Consider the following 22,114-nt stretch of genomic DNA (forward strand, 5'->3'; position numbering starts at 1 on the left):
GAAGACAGCAGCGTCACAGACACCCGATAAATGAGTTAGGTATCATCTTACACCAACACTCTTTCAGCAGCTTTCACAAATGAACACACACACACACACATCCTTCAGTACACAAAGGCTTCTCATCACGAACTCTCTGAGCTGATGAGAAATGGTCAAGGTGAACCTTAAACATGACTGATGAAAAACATGTTCCAGGCATTGACCCAATATCCATGTTAATAAAGCAGATGGCAGTGCTGTAGGTCACAATTAGTATGTAAAATGACAGTCAGCCACACAAACAGCCACAGCTGAGGTGCATGCGTGTTCGTTTGCTTTCTGGAAAAGAAGTTGCTTTTGTTAGCGGAGAAGAAAACCTGGTTGCTGAGGTGCTGAAAATGCTCACTGCCTTATGTTACTTATGTTTCACATTCATGGAGTCAAGATATCCAGGCCTTGAAATTCACACCTGCCAACACAACAATGCAGACAATGCAGTGAGCTTGGCAGATACTGAAGCAAATATCTATAAAAAGGTCCCATCCCAAACCAGAACAACCAAAATAAAGAGCTCTGTCATATGTGGAAAAAGTGTGAGGGTCATCAAGGTGAAGCTATTTGTGTTAACATATGAGCATGGTACGTACAAAAAAGGAGGGTGAAACAGAGAGAAGAGCACAGCCTGGCCTCTCTGCCTTTTTTACATGGATAATGATGAACCATGCAATGACAGATAATGAGCACAATAACAGCAGAATTCATAGAAAATGTCTATTCTTCTGCAGGTTAGGATGTCCTGCTGAAGCAACACTGCATTCGACTAGATTTGATTCTGTATACACGTAGCATTAATATTGTAATGTAACTTTTAATGCAACAGTTCTTGTTCTCTTCTGTAGTTTTCTGTCTTGTTATACATAAGATTATTACATATCAGTGCATTCTGCATTTGCAGTTTATGAGCACCAGTGAAATTCTAGGTTATAAATGTATTATATGACGTATGTAAATTGAAATCCTGGCACCAATAATTTGTTTTTAAGACAACTGGTCTTGCAAGTGAGTGATTTTACCCACACAGACAGTATACACCAATGCTTGTGAATGTGAAAATGAAATGTCAGGTACTGAGGAGATGTCACGAATGACCTGATGAATCCTTTACTGTTCAAATTCTTCCTCCGCTAAAGAAAACAAGCCTTCTGTTACTGAGGATCACTTGATAGCTAGTAGTCAATAAGCTTGGTCAGCACACCAGCTCCAGTCTGATCATGTGGACAGTGAAAAACAGGAAGTGACCTTTATTGAGACAAATGTCACCAAGACCGTGTTTTTACTCTCTCAGCTGTTCTGCACATTTAACACGCCTCTTTAACAGACAAATATTTCTTCACTTGACATGTTACTTCTTATTTTGTTTTGCTGCCAGTAAAGCCAGAAAGAAAGTCACAGAAGAGGCAGCACTAGCACTGGGGTAAAGTTATCTCGCAGGGCAACAGATGTGCACGTCTTTGAACATGTTGCCGTATGCAATGTTATTTAAACACCCCGCAGGTTAAGACTTCAGCTTATTGACGTGTGTTGATTTTCTTTCTCATTTTCCTGCATTATCAATACAAATGCTCTGAGGGCTGGGCTCCTACCAGAGGAGGAAAAACATCCTGTGGAAATGCCATTTTACAATGGTCTGCTCCGCTGAGTCCCATTCATAATGGAAATGTTAACCTTTACTTTCTGCCATCCAGACACCTCGCAGAGTCTGCCAGGGTAGCGCTGCCTGAGAGGATCTCAGGCACACCGCAGGATTTCTTCTTTTCTTGAACATAGTCTATTAGCTGATTGAGCGGTGCAGCAGAACATTAACAGCAACCTTTAAAAATAGATATGGCACTGAACTGAGTCAGCATGATGCTTAGAGTCCCTAAGGCATCATGAACAGTACTGGTCAGGAAAGGTGATGGCGCAAGTGTGAAATGCAGCTAATAAAGGATGTGAATCCAGGTTAAATACAGTTTTGCCATGCAAACCAACTTCAAGTTCACATGCACATACAACAAGAGAGGGGTGTATCAGCATCCCCTGCTACTTCTGAGTGAAACAGGAAGAGGGCGGTCCAGCTGCAGAGACGATGGGGGGAAAGAAAAGAAACAGCTGGAAAGTATTTTTACCAATAAAAAGTTGCTATGGATAGACAGGAAATACAGGGACAAAAAAGCTGGGTGTTAAAAGGTTTGGACAGCCAACACGTACGCGGCTACTGCCATCCCAGCAAAGAACAGCTCGTCCCTCCCACCCATCCCCTTCGTCCCTGACCGATGCATTTGGGTCTAAGCAGGGGGGTCGGTCTGAGCACCCCCTCTCACCTCTTGAGGCTCCCACTGTCTGCCAGGGAGCTCAGGGAGCCCAGTGAGCCCTGGTAAATGCTTTTCAGGAAAGTGGGAGCAGAGAAGGAGGAGGGGAGGCTGAAGGAGGACTCGCTCTCCGAAACGCTGCGCGTTCTCGACACAGCCACGGAACTGGGCAGGCCAAACATGAAATGCCCACAAATAAAAAAAAAAACACATTACACAAAAGAAGGAGCTTCTGGTCAGAGCACAGAAAAACACAGAGGAACTTATGAGCAATCAAAACAGCGACAGGAAACTTGTGATGCTATTGTTCAGGGATAGTGCAGCAGGAGGGGGAGAGATTCAGGACAGATCAAAGTGCTGCAACAGATTACACTGTGTGTGTAAATCAAAAAGTAACTATATGTTTAGTTAGCGTCAAACAAAAGCAACAGGTTGTGATTTTCTAAGCAAAGTTAGCATTGGCCATATCCTCAAACAAAACACCAAAGCTCCTGTAGAAAAAGAAATGTAGTAAAATTTAGTGCAAAACATCCATTACTGAAGAGATGCATTGGTCATTCCTTTGTCCTGCAGGGCCAACATAAGAAGGCAGTGACTGATAAGTGTGAGTTACCTGCTCTGCAGCAGCTCTGCATTAACCGACTGTTGTCTGCGCAGTGGAGGCTGTTTGCTCTGGCTGGACGGCTGTCCCTCGAAGGAGATGCGTTTCTTCACAGGTGGATGGCTGAAGGTGTGGGCACGCCGACGGAACTGCACGCCGGTTTCCGGGTCGTCGTCAGGGAAAACAGGAGGGGAACCCGGAGGGGAGTGACTAGGAGATTCCTCATCTTGCTGAGGAGGGCAGAAGGTCAGTGCATAAAACACAGAACTCCTTCACAGTGATGTACATGGTGGATAATGCATGGTTAGACTTTCTGATGTATATGACTGTAAGAGCTGACAATGAGAGAATGGTGAACAATGACAAGCTAAACATGTAATGCAAAAAGAATCCTCTAAAATATTCTGTGTATCTATGCAGGTCAATAACCTGAGTATAAGCGGACAAAACTCAAAGGGTAATAATCACACTAAATGTCTTTGGAAGTCAAACCAAACAAGCAGCAAGTAACTCTATTCCTGAGGTACAGGCCAAAACCAAGTAAAACATTACCTCAGCTCCTCAAGTTACAGGTCTGCACTCACCTAGCCAACGTAACCCCACAGCAATACTCACTCCAGGTTCAACTTTCCACTCAGCAACCTTGGACTCAGTGTTGCCTCGTGTCTGGTGGTACAACTCCCATATCTATTGTATTCTAATAGACAACGTCCTGTGACTCACAGCATCCAACACTATTGGTGGGGAGGATCTCAGTGGCTCAACTCCACATGAAAACTCTCCAATCTCCTCCCATTGTGCTTTTAGAGACCTCCCTGTCTGTGACATGAGGAGAAATTCTGTGATATTTGTGCTGCTTTTTTCAATATACACAGAAAAAGTTCTAATGGAGCTGCTGCCACTAACTTAAAAGTGCCAGCACTACTAATGACATTGCAGATTGCGTAAGGTCTGCTCATCTGTTGCACACATGTAAATCACGCTGTCGTCCGAATGGCTTAATTGTAATTTGCAGATTTTCGGAAACACTGATAAGATAAGGCAGCTTAGTGAATCAGACACTCGTGCAGTGCTGTGTCCTATGACAGCGCTAAGAAGAGGAAGCCAGGACAGGCATGGCTGAGCAGACGTACAACTGGACATCCTGACTTGAATTTCCTGCTTGCGAGGACATTGGCATCCTGACTCAATCCCCAGTTGGCTACTTATTTGCTCAATCACAGGGCACATTCTTCTGACTATCACAAATATAAAAAAGAGGGGCACAGGTGATCCTCAAAGGTGATAAAGCAAGATTCTCCCTGCACATATAGAATATACTCACAGCACATACACAATTCGCTTATGGAAATACCATCACTTGCTCCTCATACTGTACATAGGGTTATGTGTGTCATTGTGACTATGATGGATTGACTTGAATTTTAAATCTGCAACAGCCAGTGTTGGTGGATTTGGTAAAAATAAGAGATATAGGAGCTTAAGAAAATCCTTCCGTCACATTTGCCTCACTTGGTGGCTCATATTTCCAGTAAATCTGACATGACATGATTGATGCAACTTGAGTCATATGACAGCTTTGAGGGTCTATTCCATATCTCTGTGTGTTGTTTACTAATGTGGGCAACACATCTTTAAAGGGGAAAACACTCATTTTACACAACAACACCTGTTTACTTGGGAGCAATGCTGCATACTGTATGTGGAAAAAGTTGTATCAAGTTTTTGTGGCTCCAGAGGGAGTTGGGCGAAGTCTGAGAAATTGCCTCGAGTGATGTCACTTGAGTCAGTGCCAGTTGGGGCTGAAGACCTTAAGTTTGAAAATGTAAAAAATCTGTTTACCAGACCTTTGCAGGCCACTCCTCATCTCTGCTTGACGCTAGCAGCTCAAGGCAACATTAGCTGCTACTAGCATAACGCAATTCTCTGACTTAAGTGTTGCCGGTTGTATTGTGGGTAATGTAGACAGAAGGATTTGACAAGGAAGAAGTGCACGTGTGGACTAAATAAGACGATATCTCTCGTTCCGCTGCATTGATTCCTACTTCTTTGGAACTGTCCATCATGAGTCTGCCAGCATTACAGTAGAGCAATGCTAAATTGGTGGAGTGCTCTTTCAACCCCATTATGACTGATGGGGAGTCAGAGGTACTATATCACACACTCACTCCACATTCTGCACAGCGGTGATACAGTGGAGCAACAACCGCAAACACTTCACACTACCTGCTGTAATGTTCCCTCTTTTGGACAATGTAGCTTCATCATGAAACTACATGAGACTAATGCAGTGCAGAGTCATGTCTCCATGTGAGAAGAGAACTGTTGGCAGCTTCAACATGTCTACCTTCCTTGTCCTTGTCTAAGGACAGAGTTGGAATACAGCATGCTTTTAAAGGCCGCTGAGTGAAAAGTGAGAATTCCCAGAGTTCCCCAAGTGAAGATGTGGGAATTCTTGTGTTCCCCCTCAAGGACACTTACCCTTTCAAAACTACTAATGCTTCCCATGCTTCCCAGGCGACCACGCATCCGGCTGGCACCCTGGTGACAGAGATGATTACATAAAATGAAACAAGTTCTGACAAAAAAAAGATGAATGAAAACACACGTGCAAAAAAAGGGTTTACAGAACCCATGAACAGCGTGCTGACAAAAAGCACTGTTGGTATTGTGAAGAAGGCAGTAAAACACCTACTCTGAAAATCATTAATGGCAAGAAATAAAAAGGAGACACATTTCCTGAGTTGAGATCAGTATGAGACAATAACAGATGGCAGCAGAGGTCTCAGATTGCCTGGATCCCTCCACTAAGGAGTTATTCTGCTGTCTCACTGGAAGATATGGGTCAATCCAAATCCCCTGGATGACAATGACACATAAACAGTGGCTGATACAAAGAGGGAGCAGAGACACATAAAGGTGCACAGCACAGTGGCTATATTCTATCTGGGGTGGGGAAATAAGAGCCAGAGACAGGGCTAAAGAAAGGATATTGATACAATAACAGCAGGGAATTAAATAAAGATAAAGGTGGGGCAGAGAAATTGTGGTATAAAAACACCCCTCTCTGCTCAGACCCACCCTTGCAATGATGTTCTCCAGAGAGCTGGTGAGGGAGGTGCGTGCTTTGTTCTTGAGAATATCAAGTTTGAAGCGGCTGCTGGTGGCTGTGCCATCGCCTGCTGATGAGCTGTTCCCAGCGTTCTGTTAGATGACAACAGAGGACAGAAGAAAAAAATATTAGCACAGAAATAATCAATAAAATGTGACTGCAGAGACTTTCACTGTATACAAAGCACAGCAAAGCACGTGGCTGAGATTAACACTGAGACTGTTGTTGGTGTTCTGTCATTTGAATGATAATATCTAACATACAATCCCTCAGGCTAGATTAGGCTGAAGTATTAATCCACAACCCTGTCATGCTTTAATATCACAATTTCCCCTGAGAGAACTTATGGAATGTAACACTGATTCAACTGATAACCAGCTTAGGCCCTTTTCCAGGAACGTTGTGTCCAGATGAGAAGTGATGAACTTAACATTCAAGACAGCAGCAAAGAGCTGAAAAACTGAGCTTTTAGTATTAATAGCAGCCATCACAAACATCCTGTGCAACCTTAAAATAACGAACTGGAAAGTAGCAAGAATAGAAAAACCCAGTTTGACTGGTTAGTTGGAATTCAAGGACTCGAACACTGATTATGATCCTTGATGTTTCTTTAACTCTGCCTTTTCTGTGGCCTTGTTTATTTAAAGCAAACAAACGCCGGCACAAAAATCCAAAAGAAAACCTTAGGATAAGAATCCAGAGGGCTGAGACACAGATCTGTTCTGTGATATTCTGCATATTTAAAATGACTTTTCCTGAACCTTGAGCCCAAGCAAACTTTTTCATCATTCATGCTATACCTCTTGATTGTTAATGTGTCATTCCTGTAGTCTTTAGTTTAGTTAAAGCTCACAAATCAATCTATAACTGGGAATCTGTGAGGGGTTCATTTCTGTTTTTGTGTAACTATTATGCAATCACAGCATTTTTTGGCCAGTGTTTACCTGAGGAGTCTCTCCGATGTGGAGGTGGGACTTTTGTTTGGTTTCACAGAGCTGTCTCAGATGGAGAATCACCAGCTCGTTCTCCTCTTGGTCTGACCCGGGCTTCAGTCTCTGCAGACATGGACACACAAACACTTAGAACCCAAGATGCGCCAAACACTGCTTTGGAACAGATGCAGCAATTATATAAAGTCAAGTGTTTCCAGAGAACGATCACCAAAAACATGCTAATATGTCAGTAAGTGTGCTTACCTGAACTCGCTCAAAAATCTCAGCCTGTTCATTGTCAGTCAGCTGGGAGAGATATTTTTGGATGGCTATCTTTGCTCTGGGTGGGTAGAGACCTGGAAACAGAAGAAGAAATCAGAATGCTCTTTTATGTTGCTTCAACTCAGAGAAGCAGCACAGGCATCAATATATTTATGAGTCCAGCCAGAGAGGACTGCTGGAGCGCGACTGAGCTTACGTGGCTCACCTTCAATCCGCTCGCAGAGCTTGTGCAGGTCGTGCATGGGGCAAGCTTCACACAGCTGGATCTGGGTCTTGTTGCTCTGTAAGGCTGCTGCTGTGGTGAAGGCCTGCTTCAGGGTCAGCATCACCTCATCCACCTGACATGAACAAGACAAGCATGCATACACGCATACAGTGAGAAAGACAACACAGACAGGGTTGTAGAGAGTAAAAGCACAGGGTTGAGAGTATGGGGTTTTAATTTACATGCTTTGTGTGACTCACCAGGGACTCATTGGCACACTGGAAAACATAGCACACATACTGACTGGGACCAGACTCTGACTGGTCCCGGCAGATGAATCCAAAATGGTCGGACTGCTTGATTCCCTTTGTCAAAGTCAAGAAAAACAGGAAACTAGAATAAATAGCAGCAAGGGAAGGCGGCGCGTTTGGATCTTTGCATTCAGTGTAGCAACACAAAAGATGAAACTGAAACTAAAAAACAGCACGTCACGGACGCCATAATGGCTCTTAGATGCTAGAAAAGATGTGCATAAAATTAGCTTATTCTCAGCCTAGGACTGTAGCAGAGACAGAGGAAAGAGGCTTTTAGTGTGAATACAGCAAGTATAAATAAACCAACCTGACAGCAGGATGAGATATCTTTGAAGTTCTTCTCCAGCACCACTGTTTTACTGTCTGGACTTATGAGGTTTACTTCAAAACGCCCGACCTGTGAAACACAACAGTACGTTATGTTCAAAAAGATTCATGCATGAACACATCCAGATACACAAAGAAGTACTTGCACAAAGCAATAATATCTTTACACTGCATGTCAATCATGGATATAACTTGAATCTCAGCGTCGAGCATCTCATAATAAGGGCTCTGGCTATTCTCTGGCCCGTTCAATGACATGCATAAACACACTGGCACACTCTGGAAATCAAGGTCAACAAGTCTGCACCAATGATTTTTCCCATGATTGACTGCTATGTGGAGATCATATTGAATGTTGTGCTCTAGTTTTTAAAAATAGCTTCATGAGGAAATGGGCATGATGTGTGAGGAATGACAGCTGGCTCACTCTGCAGCCTCCACGCTTTTCATGTAGCAGGTTTCACAGGAGTAACAGCGTGGTCACAAATTCTACTCAGGAGTTACAGCCTCTTAAACTGAAGCGGTAACACAGGGCCGACTTAGTCTGTACATTAGAACTGCCAGGCACGTGCACATAAAAATGATTTGCAGTCGCAAGAGGCTCAGGGACTGGACTGAATGCAAAAAGGGTGACAAACAATGACAAACGGTGCCAAGCAAGCAAGCGTTTGGTTTTCTGGTGTGACAGACGGAATCAAGTTCTTCGAGACAAATTATGACTTGGTGGTAGTGAGTGGGGAAAAACAACAGCCATCCATCTCCTTGACAAAGGGAGTATATTTAGAATTCTGCCCATAAACCTAACATCCACTGCAATTTTGGAGTAAATCCAGAGTATAAAATATTCCTACAACTCAGTATAAGAGTTCATTGTATGTTTTTTATCTACACCACAATCACACATAGTATTCATTTCTTTCGGTACACTGCAAATGACTGTAATTCAGATATAATAGATTCCTTGGTCTTGGCCAGGCCCTTGAGTACATACTAAGCCACAGGTTTTAATGAGAGAACATTGCTGTCATAATTAAGCTCCTCAGTGCTGTGCTCGGTCAAAGGACAGAACATCTGCATCCAGCTGGACACAAAGATGAGAAACGTCTGAGCCGCTAAGCTCACACTGACCCAAAGACATCAGCAAAAGCAGAGTACGTCATTGCTTTTCACAGAAATCAGCCACACTTTAATTTAGTAAATGTCCTCTACCTGGAAGAGCATGGTGCGGTTCTTGTCTGCATCAGACGGCTGAACATGGTTTGGTGCGCTGGAGTGTCTGCGGCGAGTGGGGCCCATGATGACGCCTTCCCCCGGCTTCCTCTGCAGACTCCCCGCCAGGCTGCTGCAGCGTGTACGAAACTCCTGAGGCTCCTCAAACCCAGAATCCTCCAGGATGCACTCGGGGAACGCCCCCCGAAGGCTGCTCTGACTGGCGCTGCTACACAGGCCTTTACCTGACACACATACAGCCAAGATATATAATACAGTAATAATAACAGCATAGTAATAACATTTTAATATATACTAGGAATACAAGAACATTTAGAATTAATATTTGGAATTACATCTTCTACATGAATCATCTGGTGTGGATGCTAACTTTTTTTGCGGACATTACATAGGTTTAGCCTCAACCTCGTAGCATCATCACATACTATCCTAACCCTAACCCGATATATTTAAGACATCTTTTACCTGATTCTTACTTCAAAACAAGTTAGCTGGAACATTTTAAAAAATCCAAAGGAGACAGTTTTTTCCACTAGCTCATGGAGCTATCGTTAGCTTAATCAGCTAGTAGGGCTGTCACTTTTAATTTGAAATTCCAAATTTTTATTCAAACATGGGAAAATATTTTGCCACGTGAAGCGATGGCGGCACCAGAAATGAGTGGGAAAAAGTCGACTGGTCAACCTCATCTGCCTTCTCAAGACACACAGCACAGTCGTATGACACCACACGAGAAAATATAAAAAGCAATTTTTATCCAAAAGCTAGCTCACTGTATCTCAGATTCAAGCATTATGCTACTCATGCTGCGTCCTAATTAATTTTAACAAATCACACGTGAATTCATCACCTTCATCCGAACTCGCCATTTTGTAAATGTGAGAGCCCTATTAGCTAGCTAGCTACAGCTAAATCTGCGACAGTTATCATTTCAGCTGGAAAAATCATCAGCCACCAGCTAGAAACGCTAAACCTGCTTTTGTCCATCACTGTACAAAATGAAGGACTGTTGTTTCCAAATCTACAAAGTACATCTGCCACCGTTATCACTGTTAACGTGAATATGCGGCATGCAAGAATGGAAAGCTTGACAGGCATGACGGGGCTTAGCCAATGGTTTACTAAACCTACTGGCAGATACTTTTAACTTTTGTTCTTACTGTAGTTGTGCACATTATTTCAACAAAACAATTAATCCTAATCCTCAATCTGCATGAGGCTCTTATCTCCACCTCCAATCATGTCCTCCCCTCCAGGGCCCTTGGGGTCTTCTATACTCTCATCCAGAACCGAGGAGAGCGGGTCCCCTTCTCCCCCCATGAAGAACTCTACAGGGGCATTCTCCGTGGATCCCCGCTGACCGTTGAGCAGCCGTAGGCGCTTGCGCTCGATCTCATGCTGATGAAACATTTCGATGCAGTCATCGATGAGGGTGGACGGAGCCTTTTTGTGCAGAACTGTCACCTGCAATAAATTTTTTCAAACTTAGCGGCATTAATTCAACTGCCCTATCAATTGAAACCCCTTTGTATCTGAGGAATGCATTCATTCCTACCTTGCCACAGTAAAGCACTTCAAACTTCTGAGAGTTGTAGAAGGCCTCGTCAGCTTCCTGTTTGGGCTTGGCGTCTTCCTTCAGGGCTGATTTGGACACTTGGCGAATGCTGCTGATCACCTCGGGGACCTGCAAGAAAGGAGAGCGGAACAAAGGGACAGGATGAGCAGGAAGAGATTAAAGAGGAAAATCATAACAAAAGAGAGCAACTGAAAGTCATGAGGAAAAACACAACAGATTTTCATCTTAAATTCAATCTCATAACTGCAAGGATAACTAAAAATCCCAAATAAAATAACCTGTGCAGCTTGCAGTGATTGATCCCTCACCTCAGATTGTCTTGATTGACAAATAACAGGACCTGACTTCATGTTGCGACTTTAAATAACTCAAGGCTAAAAAAACAGCAAGATTTGACCTAAGGCTAGACAGACCAAACACTATATTGGTAACAAGAAGTAGGCGAGGAGCCAGGAAACGCCCACACTCTATAGGACAGAAGACAAAACAGAGGGCTGGAGGAAATCAGAGACTTGAAGGTCACAGAGTCCGTTTCTGCACCACACCGTGTTTGGCACTTGCACCTTCCTCAACACCTGCAGCAACAGCCTGCGCCATCAAAGCAGGAAATCTGTTTTGGTTACTTGCATTGAGGAAGAAAAGAAAAAACAAGTCAAGACAGAAAAGTCTTAAGCAATAGTTGGGAATTTGAAGCCAATCCATCCCTCAGTCTTGAGACACTAACAAGTGAGATTCCAACCATTTTGGCAGACGCCACAGGACTGACAGCCTTTTAAAAGCGAGAGCGCCTCAAAACAGAGCCAAGGTCAGTCAAATGCCGACAACAATGAGCCCTAAAACAAACACCGGCTGTACACACTGCACACATCTCCGGCCGTATCTGATAAGAGCCGCAGGCCGGCTGTTGAGCAAATATATTTATTATGTAGACTAGGGAGGGGAAGTAATGTGACAAAATGCATCAAGCTTACTTCAGAGGTGTGACCAGAACAACAATACAGAAGCTGGAGGGCAGGCAAACAGGAAAGGAAAGCCAGCTTACAAATGAGACACAGAGATCAAATACATGTCGGCCATATTGCTGAAGCGGCTACATGAGCTATTTTAAAGTCCCATTCTCTACGTGCCTGCTTTCCCAAGGGTTGAGCTGTGGGTGGCTGGTGACACAGGGCTGTATTGAGATGAGGAAGAGGGCAAGCGGTGGGGGTGGTGGGTCATATGTGCAAACATCTCGTCACTCCAACAACACTCTGACCTCTGTAATTGATTTTCCGACTGTTAGCTGGCTTGTTTCTTCTGGAGTCCTTGAAGACTTTCAAAGAATCTTTTGAGAGAAGAGGAAACTCTCAGAAAAAACGCAGTTCTGCATTGGCAGAAGCAGCACTGCTAGATCAAGGCAAGTCAGAGGCCTTGGTGTCTGAGAATCACAGCTGCACTGTCTGGTCTGTAATGTTATCAGGCCTGCGTCCTACACCACCGCGTCACAGAGGGGGGAAAAAATGGCAGCGCCGTCTTAACATCTAAAGAACTGCTGGATTATACATGAGTAAGATGACGCCACCGCACCATTTGATCTGATTAATTATTTGTAGTCAGCCTAATACAGAGGCGGCGAAGGTGCTCACTCCTTGGGCGGAGACAGGCACAGACAGGCAGAAGGCTGTTGGGGAATAGACGAAGGCCTGTGTTTTCCACTGGCAATCTATTCCAGCATACCCTCCCGCTCCCAATGGCCCCTCCAACTGGTTTTTACATCAAACCTTGGCCCATCATTGCCTGGCTTTATCAAACAATATCGGCGACACCGGTTGTGATCCAAAGCCTGGCTGCATAAATACCAGCAGCTTTAGAGATTAGGAGAAAACAAACATGAGGATTGTCCTCTCTGAGCTGAGTCCTGAGCACTCTCAGTGCATGGCCATGTAATGTCAAACCTCCCCACAATAGGCCCTAATAATATCTGCTCAAACAGTAGCTGGCACATAGCTCTGCTGCCCTTATCAGCACAATTAAGTCAGACCACCTAGAAACTGTGAGGGCCCAACCCGCCATGTGCAATTAGGCCTAATTAGACTTCTTTCAGAGACACAGGTTATCAGTCTACAAGATAAGGATGGAAACAGAGGTATGGAGGATAATTCCCTGTGTCAGAGCAGAAGCAATGCAAGATCACATGCTTTTTGACTTCGAAGTAATCAGTTCCAAGTTCTTGCAGTAACTCAACATAAATAAAGACAAGAAACCCCAATCACAGCTGAACTACGAATGTCAATTTCAACTGTTCAACCCAACAAGGCAAAAAACAACAAGAAAAAAAGACAAACTGAATCAGAAACTGCCTTCGAAAATACAATCGACTGAAAAAATACAACTACTCTTTTCTCAGTTGTAAACGAAGATAAACACTGTTGCTTCACTAAACGTATCTGTCTCTGCGTGGCGGGAGCTCTCCGAGGATTGGTTCTGTTGTCACATGTCTGTAGCTGCACCTCACTACAGCTAATGACGTCCTCCCAGTGCTTTTCCATCTGCCTGAGGACAAACTGGGCACCGTGCTTTAACAAAGTTCATGTCCCAACTCACAACAAAGGCTCTTGTGTCACCTTAACATGGAGAAGAAACTCAGAGTATAACCGAAAATCAACACGCGTCACGACGTCAGTGAAATGGAGCAGGTTTTTCCTTTCCTTTCCCTGTTTCTATACAATTCTTTTTGCATCAAATTGTAACTCAGTTTGCTCCCAATGCAGTGTTAACAGAGCAGATTAAGCACACAATCTTCTCTTATGACAATCAGATAAGAATCTATGGTCTTTAGTTTCTCATTTTGCAAGAAATGTGATTATGTTAACAGCCACCTCACCTGCCCTGGCAAACCAAAGCCAGCCCAGGTGTGACTCACCAGGCATATAACACCTCTCAATAGCACAGAATGGAAAAAACATGTCTTATTTTTGTTTTGTTTTGTCAAGATACTCCATAATAATAGACGGCCATACAAAACGTCTACGGTTTTAGATAAGACCAAGCATAAAGATGGACAATACCAACTTTTCAGGCCAACTCGTTTTAACAACAGTCTCAAGTTTCCTAGCCAAGTCAAGTATGTCACTCTTGCTCTGACTTGGCTCATGAGCGTGTCCCACTGTCGCAACATGTCACTGAATGATGAACAGCACCCACAAGATGGCAGAGGGTCACCCAGTGAGAGGTTTCTCCCGTGGTCCAGTTCCAAGTCAGAGCAGAGGTGGAAAACACACAGGCCTGTGTGGTTTAGACTGTGCAGTCTCAGACAGTCTGCTGCAGGCTTGATAAAGACACAGGAGTTAAATCCATGCACGCAGCCACGAGAGCCTGGCTGAGGACCTAAATGAACACCCCAGCCTTTCAGCAAGCACCTTACAATTAAACTCTAAATGACAGTGCTTGTCTAACTTCGCATGTGATATCATTCTGGCAAAACATTACGCAGGCCGACAGCTTGTTGACATACACCAATCACGAGTCCAGAGATGACTGGCTGAGCCTTAAATGCCAAACACCACAGGCATAACCAACAGCTGGATCAAAACATCTTATAATATATGCATGAGGACTGAAGCTGTATTTCAAGTTAAGGAGGTCAAACTTGATCGAAGCACCCAACCTTTCAAACAGAACGAACGCACACAGTGAGACATTGCGTGTTTGTGTATACACAGTGCTTTGTTAGCATTTCTTCACTTGCCATGCTTCAGATTCTAATCGACTGTACTCGAGCCAGTGAGGATCCTCCGCTCCGCAAGACATCAGGAGCGTCACTTCATTTTAACCTTTCACATCCCGTTGATAAATGCCAGGGGTCTTTCCTCAGGCTTTACACAATGTACCCTGGTTATGTCTGCAGCTAAGAATAGATTTTTTTTTGTTTGTTTAAGCAAAGAGTTACCATGTCCGTAAACTCAGCTGGAACAAAGAGAAAACCCAGAGTCACACACACTCCGAATGCCTGTATTACAAACAGGAAATACCTAGAAAATAATCTAATCTTTAATAACTGCAGCAGGCTTTTGCACACGGCAGCTGTGCACTGGTAGAATAACCCATGCATTCCACATGGCCCACCTTGCACATGTTGCTAGCTCGCTGGCTGCCAAACCAGTTTTTGTTGCGTAATAATGCTGGATGAGGTATGTTCAAGATGCCTTCCTGTGACTGCTGCAAATATTTGGATCCTCACATAAAGGCCAGACACCCCGAACATGCATCTGCCTCAAACTTGTTGCCTCCTCTGCTCTCAGCTTTCAGCAGCAGACAAACAGCCTACCCGGGCCCTGCACGTACCACAGGAAACACAATACAACGCAGGCGTATTTGAGATCAATGCAAAAAACGTGAGCACAGCTGGATAGGGGTTTGTGAACATTATTGGCGAAGGTGTCCCTGTTCACTGGGTAGCACACACGAGTGAGAGGACCTCGCTTGTCTTAGAGCAGGTGGAGAATCATGGTGACACAACCCTAAACCACATGATTCATACATAAACACACACAAAAACAACTTGGATTGAATGTTTATTCTATTTCACTACCACAGACTTTCACTTACACACAAGCAAACACACACACACACACACCCGTGCAGCTGGGGTGAGCTCTTCAGCACAGTGCCTGGTACATATAGCATGACCACAAAACATGACTACTCATTGATTTTCAAACTCCCACGTTCCTGATTTTGGGCTGTTTACCACATTTCGGTTTATTACTCAAGAGTGGCATGCTGATCAGCATGTAAATGTGCTGACTCGATACTGTGCCTCTTCAGTTGTTGTCACACAACAGGCACCAGAGATGTCTGATCCCCTGCCTGAAGAGGAAAGCACAGAGATGGATTAACTTTGCCAAAAATCCAGGGTGCTCTGTTTATCATTCCCACCAACCAGTGGCCTAAATACTTAATACCAAAGCCAACATGTTTGGACCGTTGACTAATCTACTGTGTGTGTGCTTGGGATTAAATGACATAGTTGTCACCTCAGTGAGATTTCAGGTTGGGTTTTGTTTGACACTTAGAGCTAGATTCAGCAGCAATAGGTGAGCCTCTCAGTAAATCACAGTAGCTCAGGACGATTCAGTTTTCATCCCTTTGAAACATTGAAGACACATCACACAGATGTATTGTTTAAATTGGACTTTTGAGCAGAATAAGGTCACTGAAAACTCCTTTCAGGTCTTCAGAAATAATAGTATAATTTGAGTGATTACACTCCTGATCCCTCCATTTCTCCTTGACCCAAGTTGTCTCTACAATGCCATGAGGCGCCCTTTCTCTTGCTCCTCACCACTGCTGTGCCAAGGTGTTTTTGGACACTTAAACTGGCCTACCTGGTTGGGCTCGGAGGCCTTAAAGACGTGACAGGACATCTCGGACTCGGGGTTGTCGGGCTGGCCCCGCAGGAGATAGGCAAAATAGGTGAGGTCATTGCTGTTGTGGATGAAGCGAGAGATGAGCTGCGCTTTGTGCTCGAATATAAAGACTGATGAGTTGTTGCTGCTGGAGGGGACACATCGGACGAAGGGGGGGTTGAGGACCAGCTGAACTTCTCTCGGCTGCACCACGGGGCCGCAGTCGCCTCTCTCACTGCGCCTGCGGATCTCAGCCACCAGCCACGGCAGCATGGGCAGGGTGGTCCGCCTGTCCAGCGAGGACCAGCCGATGTAAGTCAGGGCGAACCTCCTGTGCTCCATCTCATCTCGACTCTCCATGTCGAGCCAGCAGACTCTGGGCCGAAGCTCGTTGACAGCGATGTGGGACTAAAGATTACTCTGAAAAATGATGCCGCTGTAGCATTCCCTGCGACCAAGGCCGGGCGCAGTTGGGCTTAGTTTGCAACAGTTTCCATGTCCACATCCATAGTGAAAGTTCATCCAACGCAGCGACTAGCTATAAGCACACGTGCTCACCCTGTCGATCAACTGCAACACTCCATGTTAACCAGATCTCTCAAAAAATCTCCCCGATGGACAGCTTTCCTTCCAGGATTTCAAGTAAATTCACTTCTGTGGTCATGTATTTGTGGCTTGCGTGCCTGCTCTGCTCCTCCACTGTTTGCATGGGCAGTGCGTCCACCTCTCAACAGTCGTGCACTGTACTGTCCCAACCAGGCTGCTTGCTAAAACGTGGCTTTGGATGGCTCCTGTGTAAACACAAGTCGCCCTGAGAAATCTGATTTCTCTGACGCGCTATGCGTTGCTGCTGAGCGCACAACCGGGGCGGCGCATTACAGTCCCGGCCTTTAAACCTTGTTTACGCACAAGCTTCCTTGGCGCGGTCGCATGGCTGTCTCTCAGTAGTCTACAGAACGCATACATTGATGCTTGTTTATCGTGTTGTAACGCAGCCTCCTGCACTGAGATCCTTTCTTCCCAACGCCTTGGAGGCGGAGCGGCTGTGCGCGTCGACGACCCGCCCAGCCATCCCATGTGCTGGAGGAGTGGGCAGGGCAGAGCCGCTGTGCGAAACGTGACAGGGCGAAGCTCCACCTTTCTCCACAGTACAAAATAACTGGAAAGCTTCTCTCAAAGTAGTGTGGTCAGAGCTTCCAGGTCCCATGGCACTAGCTCCTGCGGGCCCATTACTCTGCTGGTTGTAATCTTACCTACAAAGTGCCTTCAGCAGGGAAAACGAGCTAATGCTAGAAGTTGGCAGCACAGTGAATCACACTCCAAGCAGGCTGAGCTGATCATAGTATTTGATAGATGTCATCACATCTGATGTGCTTTTTGCTCTAGAGGAGTTCCCATCTAACAAATGCCATAATTGCAAGCACTCCTCCTGTCTTAAAAATAGCATCTGTGCCATATATAACCTCACCAGTGAGGCAGCAGCCACTCGAGCTCTGCAGCCTACCAAGCCCCACGCTGCTGGTGAGGACTGTGTGTACAGATCCTAAGTAAAGGATTTCTATGTTGCAAGGCAGGGCACTTAATAGACACACACTAGGCCTCAGATCCCCATTTGATGAAATCATCTTGACCTTGTATTGAATTGACTGTTTGCAAGGGATTGCAGTGAAAATGGAAATGAATTAAATCTATGCTTAAAATATGCAATCATACACAATCTGCACACTGGATAATCTGCTGCAGACACTCTAGACTCTTCACATCTGGAGCCACATGAAAGTGGGTCTGAATCATTTCTCTGTCAAATACAGAGTAGTTAGATGGTAAATAGTGGCACTAATTCACAGAGTTCAATTGATTTAGAGTAGAATTGCTTTTACTTTGAGTTGCTGAGCTGTGAAGTTGAGATGAAATAACCACGCAATGAAGGTTTACATTTAGTCATTGTTTATCACATCACAGTTGTATGGCATCCAAGTGGGGACAGACTATAGTAAACAAAAAGGCAAAGTCCTCCTCAGAACAGAGCACGGCTTTCAGCATTACCAGGGAACACACAAACAGCAAAAGTAAGTCTTCACAATTTAGACTTGAGGACTGAAAAAAAGGCTTTTCAAAAACTGAACTGCAAAGTTTATTTGACATTTTAGCCACAAACTGAAACAATAAAATATACAGGATATTGTGTAGTGGGCTAATCACAATCTCTTACCCTTGATAAAGATACCTCAACATAAGCAACAGTTGTGTTCACTGTGGCAATGTGTGTTCATGCTGCACAGTCAAAAAGTGTAAAACCAGAGGAAGTTGAGTGCAAACTGTGATTAATCGAAACCAGATCAATGTCACACATTTTGTAACAAATGAGGCATAATTTGAATATTAGCTAAGGTTTTGCCATTTCAGCACCATAGATATAATTACAGTTGCTGGTTAATTTCTGCAATAATTATACTGACAGGCGTTTCCACTATTTTGTCCACACCACTTGTGTCAGTGAGGGTAGGCTTAGTAACAGAAACAACTGTCTGTATCATGCAGTCCAGCGCAATGGCGCTACAACCACCAAAACCTCCATAAAGTTGAATAAGCACTTCAGTTTGAAATGTGTCAACAAACACTGAGGACTGTTAGACTACGCTTGGTGTACCTAATAAACCGGCAATGGAATGTACATGTCCATTAAATTAAACTGGAAGAGTCGACGAGAAGAAGTACAGTGTACAAATTGAAGACAAGCGTTTTCAAGATGGAGGATCCAAATCATTTAGGAGCTTCTGCAATCTGTGGAAAAAAATGGAAGTGCAAAGCAAAGCCGGCAGTTGACATTTGCAGTGATTTGTCACAATTTCAGACATCCAGGAGATAAAAAAATGTGCGATGCCATTCTTCCGTTGGTTGCATGATTAAACTGGGGTATAACTGCGACAAGCGTTTGGGTGTGCTTGCAACCATCATACAGTCTCCATAACAGCTGCCATCTCCTTGAACTGCTTGTGAAAGTTCTGCAAATGACAAATAAATAAATAAATAAATCTTAGAATCACACCAATAACAAATTACACCAACAAATCTACATGCACATCAACGGCTACAGACCTGGAACTGTGGAATGGTCATCTCAAAAGACCTCTGACAAATCTGTCCAGAGGGCTCAACAATCTTCAGCAGAAGAGACACATACGGTGAGTTGAGAGATCGGCACGTGTCGGAGCTCACAGCCATGCCGAGCTTCCACTGCATGTCCGCTAACTGCAAAGATACAGCCCAACGACGAACACGGTAAGTCTCATCAGCCTTGAAAACATTAGCAGTGGGACTGCTTTAATGCATTAAATATGGGCATACCTGACTGATGCTGAGTATGGCCTGGACCTCCTGCTGAGCATGGACTAATGCACCGTGTTCACTCCACAACCTGTGCACCTCCTGAAGGGAAGCTTTGGGCCACTTGTTGCTGCCTGCTTCCAGCCTTGAAACGAGGTCATCCCCAGAGAGGTTGCTCTTCCCGGCTGACCTGGCAATACAAATGTTTACTGTCAAATCTTACAGTTCAACAGTGCATCCTTTTATGTATCATTGAGACAGGCCCATGGCCCAGGATAAAAGCTGTGAAAGCTCCATCGCACAATTGGAGCTATGGCTTTGGAATCAACATGCATGCATCAAACTGGACATACATAATGGAATAAATGTGGGCGGCAAGGGAGAAGACATCTGTAGTTATGAAACTTTAACAAACCACAGTCGTAAAAAAAAAATAGGATGACAGATACCTGAATGTTAACAAGAGAAATCTGATCATGTTCTGTAGAGCTTCACGGTCGAGTCTGACACCAGCTCTCTGAAATCTCTGCCCAGAGAAGAAAAAAAACAAGTAATGAAAGAGGAACTTGAAAAGATGGGTTACTATAAGTTAAAAAATACTCTAAGGAAACATTGACTCACATCAGAAATTTCAGCTGAATCTACTCCTCCAGTCTGCCCTTGAAGATAAGTCAGAATGTGCTGACACTGTGGAGATTATAAGATTAGTTATCAGACCTACAGCATAGCCTCTATGGCAACAAGACCACATCCTGTAGCACTTGTGCAGAGCACAGCTGCTAATAGCCCGACAATGAAAGCCATTTCATTCTATTTAACATTCAGCTGTTAATCCCACTGAGGTTAGCCCCATAACAACCTCATGCGGTTGCAAATCTTACAAGATGTTGTGTGAAGAGGCGTGCTTATTCAAACTGTCATTTAAGAGATTCATTCTGAGCCTGAGGTAATGAAACAAATACTAAAGGCCAACAACATGTCATCTGATTTGTGCAGGGCTTCTTTGTAAACTGCTTCTACATCACTCACATATATGCTGCATGCCCCGTTACTGTTTGGTAAAAAAGTACTTTGTTTCCTGTTTGCATACATACAAGTAGAGGTAGAATACTCACTGCTTCAGCCAGCAGATCTGGAGAAAGCCTACAGATGGTGTCCACTACTTCGTTGACACCTGAAGCACAGAAGTGACAGTTCATTCATAAAGCTCTTTGTATACCGTAAGATGCTAACAATGGTGCTGTTTTCAAAAAGTCTGACTATTAGAATTATGGTACCTCCTTGCTCTCATTTCATGACAAACTATTACAAATATGAATGCATACATCAGTCTAACACTGTCAGTCTTCTTTGATCTGAAGAAATCTCATTAGAATTTTTTTTTTTTCCCTCAAAACTTTATTCACAAACCATAACACTTATTCAGGACAGGTATGGAGAGAAGATGGCAGGGGACGATAAGCAGGGCCAACACATGAAGCGAAATGTAATAAAAAGAAAAAGTTTAGTCCATGAATTAAAACTAAAATAACACTGACAAGGAAAAAATGACGATTGTTGAGGGTACAAATGCCTGTGTAGGTTTAACTATGTGCCAGTGGAAATGGTTGTATGTACTGTAAAGAGATAATATCCCTCTGACATACAGCTCAGATGCTTCATGTACTGCTCAGCAGAAATGACATGCTGAATGATGACATGACTGCATTTGTATTTTGTTCAAAAATCGACGATGTGAGCAGCGATTCTGCTTCTTTTCCCGCTGCCATACATCCTTTACGCGTCCGTATCTGACAGCTTGCACAGTTATAACATAAAGCTAGCAACTAACTTATGAATGAGGTTCTGTCGAAGCCTGTCGCCCCTTCCAGTAGCGTTACTCTGCCATTCTCTACCAAACTCTTGTTTTTATTTTTTTAATTTATTTATTCCGTCCGCTGAATGATAAAGAAAGAAAGATGAAAACTCGACCCGTTTCCCTGGCTGTGCCTCCTTTTTCCGCATCAAAACAAAGATGCCAAACGTTACCTGATAGGAAAAAAAGTCGCCTCTTGCTAGCTACCGTGTCAAGCTAACACTAAGGAGTAACTTAAACTGCTTGGGTAGTGTAGCTACAGAGATATTGTGAAAACCCCATTCATTTCTCTAGTCAAATTTCAATCCAGTGTAAACACTGTAACGCTATGTGACACTAGTTAAAACCCACCATGTGATTCCTCTGTTGCTGGCATCTTCTCTGTTAATCAGGCTGCAGATGTGACCACCGAGGCAGTGTTACCAACGTAGCAACTTTATAGCTCGATTTGTCAACCTGTTAGACCCCTTCAACAACCAAAAATTACATTACTTGTAGTGTTCTTAAGAAAATCGACCGCCTAGTAATAACTTCAACGATTTCATGCGCAGACAACCAACAGCTAGCTGCTCTTGACAGACACTTTTCTTCCCTGTGTTTACTGGCCGGTAGCAACTATCGTAAAATACAGCG

At 44.0% G+C, this 22,114-nt stretch overlaps 2 protein-coding genes across 6 annotated transcripts in view; both read right to left on the bottom strand.

Moving 5' to 3' along the window:
* Positions 1-17,338, bottom strand: part of tbc1d4 (TBC1 domain family, member 4) — a 28,400-nt gene extending 11,062 nt beyond the window's left edge. For 3 of the 5 annotated variants that reach the window (XM_070975451.1, XM_070975448.1, XM_070975449.1), the window contains exons 1-13: positions 16,279-17,338; positions 10,892-11,020; positions 10,569-10,800; positions 9,316-9,560; positions 8,087-8,176; positions 7,726-7,830; positions 7,466-7,598; positions 7,243-7,334; positions 6,991-7,101; positions 6,016-6,138; positions 5,416-5,475; positions 2,947-3,164; positions 2,346-2,498 (exon numbers count right to left, since the gene is read on the bottom strand). In XM_070975451.1, coding sequence (XP_070831552.1) covers positions 2,346-2,498; positions 2,947-3,164; positions 5,416-5,475; positions 6,016-6,138; positions 6,991-7,101; positions 7,243-7,334; positions 7,466-7,598; positions 7,726-7,830; positions 8,087-8,176; positions 9,316-9,560; positions 10,569-10,800; positions 10,892-11,020; positions 16,279-16,659 — 2,072 coding nt within the window. In that variant the 5' untranslated portion in view covers positions 16,660-17,338. The remainder of the gene's footprint in view (positions 1-2,345; positions 2,499-2,946; positions 3,165-5,415; positions 5,476-6,015; positions 6,139-6,990; positions 7,102-7,242; positions 7,335-7,465; positions 7,599-7,725; positions 7,831-8,086; positions 8,177-9,315; positions 9,561-10,568; positions 10,801-10,891; positions 11,021-16,278) is intronic. The other 2 variants (XM_070975453.1, XM_070975452.1) reach the window with 1 other exon arrangement.
* Positions 17,339-18,409: 1,071 nt separating this feature from the next.
* commd6 (COMM domain containing 6) lies at positions 18,410-22,094 on the bottom strand. The gene is made up of 7 exons (XM_070975804.1): positions 21,833-22,094; positions 20,742-20,800; positions 20,248-20,313; positions 20,076-20,152; positions 19,648-19,816; positions 19,399-19,551; positions 18,410-19,304 (listed from the first exon to the last, which is right to left on the bottom strand). The coding sequence occupies exons 1-7, from the start codon at positions 21,855-21,857 to the stop codon at positions 19,254-19,256; spliced, it is 600 nt and encodes a 199-aa protein (XP_070831905.1). The 5' UTR covers positions 21,858-22,094; the 3' UTR covers positions 18,410-19,253.
* Positions 22,095-22,114: the final 20 nt, after the last annotated feature.

Source organism: Chaetodon trifascialis, chromosome 12 (assembly GCF_039877785.1).
Source record: "Chaetodon trifascialis isolate fChaTrf1 chromosome 12, fChaTrf1.hap1, whole genome shotgun sequence".
Taxonomy (NCBI): domain Eukaryota; kingdom Metazoa; phylum Chordata; class Actinopteri; order Chaetodontiformes; family Chaetodontidae; genus Chaetodon; species Chaetodon trifascialis.